The following is an 11,926-nucleotide window of genomic DNA, read 5'->3' as shown; positions in this document are numbered from 1 at the left end:
TGTGTGTGTGTGTCTGTGTGTCTGTGTGTCTGTGTGTCTGTGTGTCTGTGTGCCTGTGTGTGTGTGTATGTGTGTATGTGCGTGTGTGTGTGTGTGCGTGTGTGTGTGTGTGTGTGTGCGTGTGTGTGTGTGTGTGTGTGTGTGCGTGTGCGTGTGCGTGTGCGTGTGCGTGTGCGTGTGCGTGTGTCTGTGTGTCTGTGTGTCTGTGTGTCTGTATATGTGTGTGTGTATGTGTGTGTGCGTGTGTGTGTGTGTGCGTGCGTGTCTGTGTGTCTGTATATGTGTGCGTGCGTGTGCGTGCGTGTGTGTGCGTGTGTGTGTTCGTGTATGCAGGTTTCGTGCTGCAGTACTCTGTGGATAACACAGAGGAGTGGAAGGATGTGTTCATCAGCTCCAGCGAGCGCTCCTTCAGGCTGGACAACCTGCGCTGTGGCACCTGGTATAAGGTCAAACTAGCAGCGAAGAACAGCGTGGGCTCAGGACGCATCAGTGAGATCATCGAAGCTAAGACCCACGGAAGAGGTAAGGAGGAAGAGAGAGAGAGAGAGAGAGAGAGAGAGAGAGAGAGAGAGAGAGAGAGAGAGAGAGGAACAAAGGAGGAGAAAAAAAGGAGGGAAAGGGCCGATTTGAGTACAGCAGTGGAGGCCTGTGGTGGTAGAAATCGGGTGACGGGCCTTCCGATGTCAACCTCCACCGGCCTCCGCTGTAGTACAGCGAGTGTCAGACCGTATACCATGGATGGATTGATATACTGTGTCATTGATATATCAATGTGAGCCCATCACCGTAAGCCAAGTCCATGCAGACCCTCACTAACCAGTGTCGTTCCCCGCCCCCCCCCCCCCCCACCCGCCTTGCAGAGCCAGTGTTCAACAGGGAGCAGCCCCTTCTCACCCACATCAACTCCACCCACGCGGGCCTCAACCTGCAGGGCTGGACCAGCGGAGGCTGCCCCATCACCGCCCTGCTGCTGGACTTCCGGCCCAAGGGCACCTGGGCCTGGCAGAGCCTGAGGGCCAACGCCACGGCCCAGCTCTTCCTCAGCGAGCTGCGCGAGGCCACCTGGTACGAGCTGAAGATGAAGGCCTGCAACAGCGCCGGCTGCGGCAACCAGAGCTCCCAGTTCGCCACCACCGACTACGACGGAAGTGAGTCTCACTCCGGTCTCCCGTTTCTCATCTCAGTCTGATACTGGACATCAAAGACGAGGGAGGTGGGAGGGGGGTGGAGGAGGCAGAGGGGGAGAGGGGGGTGGAGGAGGAGGAGGAGGAGGAGGTTGTGGGTGCTGAAAGTAGTGGCAAAAGTAAAGTGGTCCTTTAATCTCTTCTTTTTTCCTCCCTCTCCCTCTCTTCTCTCTGCGCAGGTACCATCCCTCCTATCAAGTCTGCCCAGGGTGATGGTGACGACGTGAAGAAGCTCTTCTCCATCGGTTCTCCGGTCATCCTGGTCACCCTGGGGGTGGCCCTGCTCTTCATCATCCGCAGGAAACGCAAGGAGAAGAGGCTCAAACGACTCAGAGGTGAGAGAGAGAGAGAGAGAGAGAGAGAGAGAGAGAGAGAGAGAGAGAGAGAGAGAGAGAGAATATTATGTTACAGTAGGTCAGAATGATTTGCCTAATCTCCATGATCCATGGTAATCTAATTAAGTTATTTCCTTCCCCAGATGCTAAGAGCCTTGCAGAGATGCTTATCAGGTAAGACATACAGCTCCTATGACTGGGGCTTTGTGTGAAGGGGATTCCACGTGACCTTTATTATGAATATGTATGGCAGTCATAGTTTACCCCTTAAATGTAAACATTACCAACACTAAGCTTGATATTAGCATCCAGCTCCATATGAGGTCTGTTTATCTGACAGTGTGTGTGTGTGTGTGTGTGTGTGTGTGTGTGTGTGTGTGTGTGTGTGTGTGTGTGTGTGTGTGTGTGTGTATGCAGTAAGAACAACCGTAGCATGGACACCCCAGTGAAAGGCCCCCCTCAGGGCCCTCGGCTCCACATTGATATCCCCCGGGTCCAACTGCTCATCGAGGACAAGGAGGGCATCAAACAGATAGGTCAGTATGGATACACTGCAGCCAATCAGAGTGCAGTACCAATAACCAATAATAACAACAGCCTGTGATACAACCAGATCTGTGAACTACATTTCCTATCTGGTCAAATATCCCCTGGCTTCAACAGGCGAGGACAAGGCAGCAGTCCCAGTGACGGACACCGAGTTCAGCCAATCAGTGAATCCGCAGAGCTTCTGCACAGGCGTGTCTCTACACCACCCCGCCCTCATCCAGAACACAGGGCCTTTGATTGACATGTCAGACATCCGTCCGGGAACCAGTGAGTATTTCCCACATAGGATATGCAAATTATGAATTACGGATTATTAGTATAACGGGTAGGGGTTACTGAGTTAATGATTATAAATGATACAACGTATTGATCAGAACTAGCATTGTGATTGATTGAGAGGCGTGCTTTATTCCCTAATACAGTAATAGCTATGACGTGTTTTACCATACACTGCCGTAATATCCCATACACTTGAATTGATTTGTTTATCACATTAACATGACAACATTGGTCGTTTTGAGAATTATATTTCTGAGCGCAGGACAGAAACTACCACAATCTATGACAAAATAAAGACTTATGTTGTTTTCTTCTCACAATTCTTGGTTGTGTTTTGTAACCGTTGTATAAAAAGCAATATCGCTCAGGAGACGAGTGCTTTATCGTGAATAAAGTCACAGCTGATGTGACTTCATTCATTCATTCATTCATTCATTCATGATGGGTTGACTAACACCTCTCATGCCTCTCAGGCCTCTTATGCCTTATTGCTTAATGGTATTTGTTGCGAGTACTTCCTTCTTAACGTCCTGGTGTCCTCTCTTATCCTCTCTTAGACCCAGTGTCCAGGAAGAGCGTGAAGTCGGCCCACAGTTCGAGGAACCGCTACTCCAGCCAGTGGACCCTGAGTCGGCCGGGCCAGAGCCAGTCCACCGCCTCGGCGCGAACTCTGACCTCTGACTGGCGCACCATGGGCTCCCATGGCATCACGGCCACCGAGAGTGACAGCTACAGTGCCAGCCTGTCCCAGGACACGGGTGGGTACAGCCCTGGCACTATAGTGTCTTTTTCAGAAAGCATGAAAGGTCTGGTGGACCAATGAGTCAAACTCGGCCTTTATTAAGCCAATTGAAAGACTGAAAACGGAGGGCATGTAGCCATTGGCTTTACTTTGCATCAATCATCTCTCACAGCCCCCCCCCCCCCCCCCTGAAATCTAATAACAAAAAATACTTTACTCAGTAAATTCACTCCTACTGTAATGATCATTTCTGATATTGAGTATAAAATCCAAGTGGGTGATGAATAATGTTGATGCTCAACAAAGGCCGGCACGCACATCTGTGGTCGAACATCGAATGACCAATGACCAAAGGAAAGTTACTGTCTTCATAGATGGTGGACATAAAGAAAACATCTGTTGGCCATAAAACCTCTTGCACGCAAGGGTCTTGGCCTAGCACCCGGAGGTCAAGGTCAATTTCCTTGGGAACCAAGCCAGTTCAGATAAACAGGATCGTAAATAATGCATTAGGAAGAATCTTCACCCTACCGCCCACTAACACCAGGTTTGAGACAGCACTGGCAGTCAACCCCTGCAGAACGGCCCTGACACCCAACCAAGACATATCCCTATCATTAAACCCTTCTCCTCTCTGTTTCTCTCCCTAAACACTCCCCTTGTCTAGTGAAAGACCTACTGACACACCATAGTATGAACTCTTCACGTTTTACTGTTCTTCTCATCGATGGTGTACCATCTCCCATACACGTTTGTTTTCCAGATAAGGGTCGTAACAGCATGGTGTCGACAGAAAGCGCCTCGTCCACCTATGAGGAGCTGGCGCGGGCCTACGAGCATGCCAAACTGGAGGAGCACCTGCAGCACGCCAAGTTCACCATCACGGAGTGCTTCATCTCCGACAGCTCCTCAGACCAGATGACCACGGGCACCAACGACCCCGCCGACAGCATGACCTCCCTCAGCACGCCCTCGGAACCAGGCATCTGCCGCTTCACCGCCTCGCCGCCCAAACCCCAGGACTACGACCGCGGCAAGAACGTGGCCGTGCCCATCCCCCACCGCGCCAACAAGAGTGAGTACAGAGAGACGCCGTGCCCCGGCGCCACCGCCCGGCACCACAGCCTGCTCTGCTACTGTAAGTGATGGCGTGCGGTACAATGTGTCCAAGCCTCTCCCCTAACCCTGCTCTGTTGTCCTCCTCCCTCAGGTGAGTTCTGCAACCTGCCTCTCTACATGAAGACAGACCCGTTCTTCAGGAAGCAGGCAGAGCTGCATGACCCCTGCCCTGCCGTGCCGCCCCGAGAGGCCTCCATCCGCAGCCTGGCGCAGCGGGCGTACCACACCCAGGGCCGCCACATGACTCTGGACCCGGCCAAGCAGCAGGCCCTGACGCTGGGCCACTCTGGGCTGGGCAGCCTGGGGATGAGCTCGGGCACTGCCACCCTGCCCCAGAGGACTCTCACCATGCCCGGCTCCAACCCCGCAGCCACAGCCTCCACCTCCAGCACCAGCAGTAACCCCACAGCCAGCAACAAGATGGGGGGCTCCAGAGACTCACTGCTAGAGAACAGCTCCTCGGCGCTGGGCAGACTGCAGAAGCAAGGGGTTGGGGCCTACTCCAAGTCTTACACATTGGTGTAGCCCCTCTCTTAGCAGACTATCCTCTCCTGTCGTACTCCAGTGTCCATCACTCCGGGTCAGGGAGGGCATGCAACAGCAGGTGTCGCAGTTTTACCCCAGCTAACAGCTAACAGCTAATTGCCCAGTAGCGTGATTAGTATTCTTCTGACCTTGGGTTACTGTTCTTACCAGAGACAGACCACAGAGACCAATGTCACCTGCCTGATGATTCATGCTCACCTGGACCTGTATAAAATAACTATCTCCTGCTAACGGTCTTAGCCTGCTGCCGCTCAGCTCCAGTGGGGGACACACAGAGGAGAGCTGGAGTTTTTTTTCTATGGTCATTTCAAACCGTTGAGTATTATTGACGTGATGACAGCTCAGTACTCATGCTGATCAAGTCTATGAGAGGCTGTGTTCCCACGCCAGTGTGTATCACACACACACACACACACACACACACACACACACTCTCATGCTGCCCTCCATGGTTTGAGCATAAGGCCCCCTGCAGGACTACCAGTTTCAGTATCCTACCAGTACCCTTTAGTCTCGTCTCACTCTCTCTGTGTCTCTTAATGTCCACCAGTCTCACTTTCCACCGACAGTTCTCAATCTCTCTATGTGGGTTCCATAAGGAAGGATTCAGGTGCACCTCACTTAGAACTTTAAGTTCATATTTCTAGCACATTTATTGATATTCTCCACACTCCCCCTTCCCAACTCGACAGTATCTGATAGCTTTTGACCGAAAATAACATGACAACCCAAATGACCCAGCAATGATTTGAAAACATCAGGGCTCTCGCAATACAAACAAATAGAGAATATTTGGTATTTTAAAGATTTACGTATATATTTCTATATAAGTATATTATGTCATTTAAGTGAAATTACGACAAAGTATAAAATATACAACCATTTTAATGTTTTAAAAATATAAGAACAAGACAATCGCTCAATCTGTGAGGAGCAGTGAAAGAGGGGGCGGATTATGAAGGAGAAGTAAGTGTGTATATAGGGGGTGTACTGTATGTAACTGTATGTAGACAGGCTGAGAGGAAAGAGTTGAGTTCCTGTACAGACAGGAAGTATCAATCTCAAAGCCCCTAGTTAGTATCTCATGAGGTTGTCAGTGATTGGTTGGTGTAATTACTTTCAGAAGCCAAATCATTTTCTCTGAGGACGGGCGTATCCAGGGTGACCTACACTGTTGACACTGCTGTCTATCATTTCTCCACATTTGTTGACCTTTAACGTGAGTAGACAAGAGGCCAGGAGCTGGGCCTCAGGTATGGGCTGATGGCCTTTGAGAAGACTGTCCCCTGCATCTTCTACCATCCTCTCAGCCCATGTTACTCTGTTCCCCTCACTCCTATACAAAATGGCCACCAAGACCAAGGAGGATAATCATGTGAAGTACTGTAAGTGAATTTTCGAATGAACCTGAGAGTCGTTGCCAGTCAGGGAGTTCAGTTTGGATATGATAAGATGACGTACAGTGGTCTATTGGTGTCTCTGTTGCTGCCCTGTCTGAAGTACTGTATATTTCCCATCACCTCTCCATTTTGTGCTTCTGTACATCAACGCAGGAACCTGTTGGAATGTCTAATGACGCATCTCCATTCTAGTTTTGTTTTGTTTTGTTTTTGTTTTTTTGTTACGGTCCGTTCATTTTGATTGAATATATTTTGTTCTTTTAATTTGGCTTTTTTTTTTATGTAGTTTTCAGAGGCCAGACAGTACTGAGGAATCCCACCCATGGCTTCGGCCAGTTTAGCCAAGTGAAATCAGGGACTCCTAGCTCTTTAGCTCACACACACACACTGAAATTGTATATACTAGACTGGGTCAGGAAAACCTGCCGCTTCCAATCTTACCCCCCCCTACCACCCCCCCCCAGCCCCACTCCCTATTCAACTCTCTCTTAAAACTGTTTATAGATTAACTCTTGTACATAAAACACAGTTTTGTATGAAGAGCTATTTTCGTCAGAATAAACCAGGGCACAGATCAGGGTTGAATGCCCCAACTTCAAAATTAAAACAACATTAACGAAATATTGGTTTGATAAACTTTGATTTCCGAAACAGGCAAGAAATGCATTGTTCTCTAATCCTTTATGTTTTTGATACTAATTTGTTGAATTTTTATTCTTTTTTAAAGGTCTTTTGATGTTGTCATTTGTCCTATTTACTTTTTTTATTATATTTTTTTTTTAGTTTGTTCATCCTCAAAAATGACATTGCATGCTTGGTAAAAGGGAAAAAGTGAGGGAAGAAATGTATGAAAATTAAACATTTGAAAAAAATAATTGTTGAGGGGATTCCAAACATTTGTTTGAGTTGCTTCTAATAGCAATTGCTTGTGTTTAAAAGAACATTTTCTATGAAAAGAACAGAAAAACAAACAAAAAGAGTATTCTAACACCTTGTGCAATAAAGCTATCTTTCTATACACCACGACTCCTGTCGTTCATTATAGACGTTGTCTGCTCCGCTGCGAAGACATACTGTCAAAGGTTCATGTTGAAATAAACTGAAATTATGAACAGCACCAAATAATAATCCAGATTGATAGTGATAGTATGGTAATGACACCACTAATCAATGAGAGCAATGATCGACGAATATAATGAGAGACCTCATGTAGCATATCATTGTTTTACTGTTGAACACATAAGCTTATGACTTCCACATATTAGTTATGTGATTGTGTTCCGCTTCTCGCATAATTCTGAGTGAATTATGTCTCAACCAATTATCAAGCCCATATCGTTCTCCTATATTCAAGCTAAAAACATCTCTAGTGTCAGCCTAGGTCCACAGGTCTATCATCCTAAATTGTGAGTCTTTTTAATCTGAGAAGACAGACGCTGTACCAACTTGTGATTGGGCTGCAACTAGAGGTCCACTATACCACTAGAGGTCACCATACTGCTACTCTTCTGAGAAAATGTCCATTTCAGCCTTGTCATCATCAACTATCCTGTCTGTTGACCAAAGACAGCATTGTTTATTGATCAGGATCAATGTCAAAAGTGCTGAGGAGTCACTCAATGGGCACTAATATAACAAACAGCAAGCTAACGTCACTTGTATGTCCTCACTCTAATCCTTCTGGGTCTGTCAGAGACTGATAGAAGCCACAGAGCATTGGTCTGCTTTGACCCTCTGTGTGTGTGTGTGTGTGTGTGTGTGTGTGTGTGTGTGTGTGTGTGTGTGTGTGTGTGTGTGTGTGTGTGTGTGTGTGTGTGTGTGTGTGTGTGTGTGTGTGTGTGTGGGTGGGGGGGTGGGGGTGGGGGGGTGGGGGTGTGGGGGGGTGTGGGTGTGTGGGTGCGTGCGTGCGTGCGTGCGTGCGTGCAAGGGCAGGGCGCATTTAGCACAGTTCACACACACTATATGTATACACACGCACACACGCACACACATGTCCGATGGTTCCCCACGCATCTAGGTTTTGAGAGCATTACGCAGCACTAAGCAAAGAGGGATTAATGGACAGGCAAGTTCATGAGAGGATTTGAACATATTTGAACACATTTGCATATCATCACCTTATTTTGTAAAGCTGGCTTTTCCCATCAGAACCCAAAATATAACCGTGTTTCTGTTTTTGTAAACAATGTAATTGTAAACAACCCACATATAGCTTCAAAACATCAATCATGTTGATGTCATGGATGGTCAGTTCTTGTGTCCATAACTCTGACAACAGTCTCAGCAAACCAGGGACTTAAACCACCTGTATCACTATAATTCCTAGAATATGTGCCATTGCACACATCTTTGTGTATGTGAGTGTGTGCGTGTGTGTGTGTGTGTGTGCGTGCGTGCGTGTGTGTGTGTGTGTGTGTGTGTGTGTGTGTGTCCGATGTCCGATGGTTCCCCACACACACACACACACACACACACACACACACACACACACACACACACACACACACACTCAGAGTGGAAGCAGCTGCTCTAGGTTTCAGCGCACTATGCAGAACTAAGCGAAGAGGGAGATTAATGGACAAAGAGGTTAAATGGACAGACTGACAGAGGGACAGAGCGTCAGCAGAGTGAGTGGACAGAGCACACAGAAGAGGCATCAAGGAGAGAGCTGAGGGAGAAGAGAGGAGAACAGCAACACCTAAAGAGACTCCTGCCATAGAACATCACACTTATCTCTCCACCTCAGGATCCACAACCTCTACACAGGTAATACCCACTCTTTGATTATGTTTCAATCAGCTTGTAATGATAAACAACTGGGGTAGAATGGTGTGAAGCAGAATTCCACCTAGTGTAGGTAAACAGTGGAGAGTGGGAATTCATTTATGTAAAATAATTATTGTGGAGAAACAACAATTTTTTGGACAGTTCCACCACCTACAAAATCCCACTTAAAGCCCTGATTATAAACCTCTAAATCCAATGATCCATAAAGCCTCCAGATATATTTGGTGTTTGGTTAGACACACAGCTGTTTTCCTATCTGAAAAAATCAACAGGCATATTTATTATTTTCCATTTCAGACAGACTGGCATACTTTGATTGCCTGAACAAAAGCATATTGTTTATCAGAACAATGTGGTCTAGGTTATTGCTAAAGCTTTTACCATGGATTTAGTCATGCTTCTCTGTTTTACTGTTTTCAGACAACAGTGTTGTGTTACTTTTCTAGTGGAATTCTCTTCTCTGCTCATAAAAAAACATCAAACATTTGTTTACATATTTACATACATGCAAGCAGCAAGTATGTGTCCTTTGTTCATAAGAGGATTTGCTTAAAGAAGGAGCATTTGAACATGAACACATTTGCATATCCTCAACTTATTTTGTGAAGCTGGCTTTTCCCATTAGAACCCAAAATATAGCTGTGTTTCTTTTTGTAAACAATGTAATATATAGCTTCAAAACATCAATCGTGTTGATGTCATGGATGGTCAGTTCTTGTGTCCATAACTCTGACAACAGTCTCTTAACAGCAAACCAGGGGCTTAAACCACCTGTATCACTATAATTCCTAGAATATGTGCCATTGCACACATCTTTGTGTGTGTGTGTGTGTGTGTGTGTGTGTGTGTGTGTGTGTGTGTGTGTGTGTGCGTGCGTGCGTGCGTGCGTGCACATATGTGTGTGCATATCCGATGATTCCCATTTATCTTGAACAGAACAAAAATCCCAGATATGACACAGTGACCTATTTGAATATAATTTTAAATGAATTTGATTGTTATTGAGGCCACAATACGTTTCACTCCTGTTCATTTTACTCAACCTTGATCACATTTTTATTGTTCATCACTCTTCCACAGCTGTCTTTATCTGCCCTCTTTCACAGTTCATCAGGTGTGGTCAAAGATGGACCCAGTGTTGGAGACCAAGTCCATGATGCAGTCTACTGCCAGTGTCGGTGTGGCTCCTCCTTTTAACCACAGTGACCCAATGGAGCCGTTCTCAGGCCTGCAGTTGCTACTAAGCTACCGGCCACTCTTCCTGCCTCTCTACTGCCTCCTGGTGGCTGTGGCCTGCGTGGGCAACGCCCTCCTGCTGGCCTGCATCCTGGCAGACAGGAAGCTGCACAACGCCACCAACTTCTTCATTGGTAACCTGGCGGCAGGCGACCTGCTCATGTGCCTGTGCTGCGTCCCTCTGACGGCCTCCTATGCCTTTGAGCCACGTGGCTGGCTGTTTGGTCGGCCTCTCTGCCACCTGGTCCCCCTGCTCCAGACCACCACCGTCTTCGCCTCGGTGCTGTCGCTCACCGCCATCGCCGTGGACCGCTACGTGGTGGTGGTTCACCCCGTGCGCAGGCGCATCTCTCTGAGGGGCTCTGCAGCCGTGGCTGTGGGGGTGTGGCTGTTGTCCCTGGCGCTGGCCGCCCCGCCCTCGCTGCACACCAGCTACATGGACCTGCGTCCGCACGGGCTGGACCTGGTGGTGTGTGAGGAGTTCTGGCCGGACTCGGGCCAGCTCAGGCTGCTCTACTCCTGCTTGGTCCTGCTGGCCTCTTACTTGCTGCCCCTGCTGTCCGTCACTGTGGCCTACTGCGGCATCACAGCCCGCCTACGCCAGCGCTGCCTCCCCGGAGCCCCCTCCCACAGCCTGCAGTGCTGGAACAGGAGGAAGAAGAAGACCTTCTCTCTGCTGGTGGTGTCCGTGCTGGCCTTCGCCTTCTGCTGGCTGCCCCTGCAGGTGCTCAACCTGCTGCTGGACCTGGACCCAGACTTCCGCATCATGGGCAAGCGTTACGTCAACCTGCTGCAGGTGTGCTGCCACCTGCTGGCCATGAGCTCCGCCTGCTACAACCCCTTTATCTACGCCTCACTGCACAGCAAGGTCCGCCAGCGTCTCTGTGACTACCTGAGAACCAGGGGCCGGCATCGGGGCAGCTTGATGTTCTCTCAGCATGCATCACAGCACAACAACAACAACACCTGCCTGAGCATGATATCTGAGCAGCCTGGTGGACAGGAGCTGGACGGACCGCAGACCAGCACAGACAACTCCTTCTGAGACAAGATAAGACGCTCGCAAGATAAGACGATAAGAAGATGATCCCAGAGAGGGGGACCGGAGACTATACAGGAGGAGTCAGGTCAGGGTGGTGAGAGACTATACAGGAGGAGTCAGGTCAGGGTGGTGAGAGGTTTAATGTTGACTAGTCCACCCTGTTTGTCCCTGATGTTCCTCATCCTTACCTTACGTCTCATCATCTCCAGGTCATCATGACCAAACTGTGAACCCATCCATCGAGAGCAAACCCAAACCTATGATAATGATGTATTGTAACGATACCTACGTTTGACCCATGGTAATGACTCATGGCAATACTATTTGCGAAATTCTAGCACCATTGTATGAAACCATGCTTTGTTTTCATCGCTGTATACATGTTTGTATTATACAGTAAGGTTGTACCGTATACCAACTGTGTAATAAAATATATGATGATAATGCATCAAACCCCCATTTATGTCCATGTGGCAAATTTCGACATCAATTTCTATTTGTCTTTATTCAACAATAACAGATTCACAGCTCGAGAGGAATTTAGAGGAGGTGTGTACTGCTGAAGATACTTGCCAACTGGTCCTCTCATTGTTTCTCTTCCCATCCAGAAGTGATGGTTATGGGTGGAGGCACCATCTGTGTGGGTGAGCAGCTATTGTCAGATTTCTGTGCAAACCAAGCTCAGATGTGTATCTATCAGAACCCCA

The 11,926-nt window shown here is 48.1% G+C and overlaps 2 protein-coding genes across 2 annotated transcripts in view; both read left to right on the top strand.

The window, feature by feature from the left end:
• The window catches only part of dscaml1 (Down syndrome cell adhesion molecule like 1), a gene marked incomplete at its 3' end in the record, with an annotated part of 19,082 nt that extends 14,349 nt beyond the window's left edge, over nucleotides 1–4,733 (top strand). Inside the window, exons 16-24 of the mRNA XM_080528865.1 lie at nucleotides 334–522; nucleotides 861–1,148; nucleotides 1,364–1,519; nucleotides 1,663–1,693; nucleotides 1,937–2,055; nucleotides 2,183–2,335; nucleotides 2,905–3,105; nucleotides 3,853–4,164; nucleotides 4,300–4,733. Coding sequence (XP_080384991.1) covers nucleotides 334–522; nucleotides 861–1,148; nucleotides 1,364–1,519; nucleotides 1,663–1,693; nucleotides 1,937–2,055; nucleotides 2,183–2,335; nucleotides 2,905–3,105; nucleotides 3,853–4,164; nucleotides 4,300–4,733 — 1,883 coding nt within the window. The remainder of the gene's footprint in view (nucleotides 1–333; nucleotides 523–860; nucleotides 1,149–1,363; nucleotides 1,520–1,662; nucleotides 1,694–1,936; nucleotides 2,056–2,182; nucleotides 2,336–2,904; nucleotides 3,106–3,852; nucleotides 4,165–4,299) is intronic.
• A 5,334-nt stretch (nucleotides 4,734–10,067) lies between these two features.
• Nucleotides 10,068–11,222, top strand: LOC308155732 (prolactin-releasing peptide receptor-like; the record flags this gene model as incomplete). The annotated part of the gene is made up of 1 exon (XM_080529106.1): nucleotides 10,068–11,222. The coding sequence occupies one exon, from the start codon at nucleotides 10,068–10,070 to the stop codon at nucleotides 11,220–11,222; it is 1,155 nt and encodes a 384-aa protein (XP_080385232.1).
• Nucleotides 11,223–11,926: the final 704 nt, after the last annotated feature.

The sequence above is a fragment of the Nansenia antarctica genome (genome assembly GCF_963989245.1).
Source record: "Nansenia antarctica genome assembly, chromosome: 4".
Taxonomy (NCBI): domain Eukaryota; kingdom Metazoa; phylum Chordata; class Actinopteri; order Argentiniformes; family Microstomatidae; genus Nansenia; species Nansenia antarctica.
The sequence above is the reverse complement of the archived record's forward strand: the minus strand, read 5'-3'. Positions and strand labels throughout refer to the sequence as shown.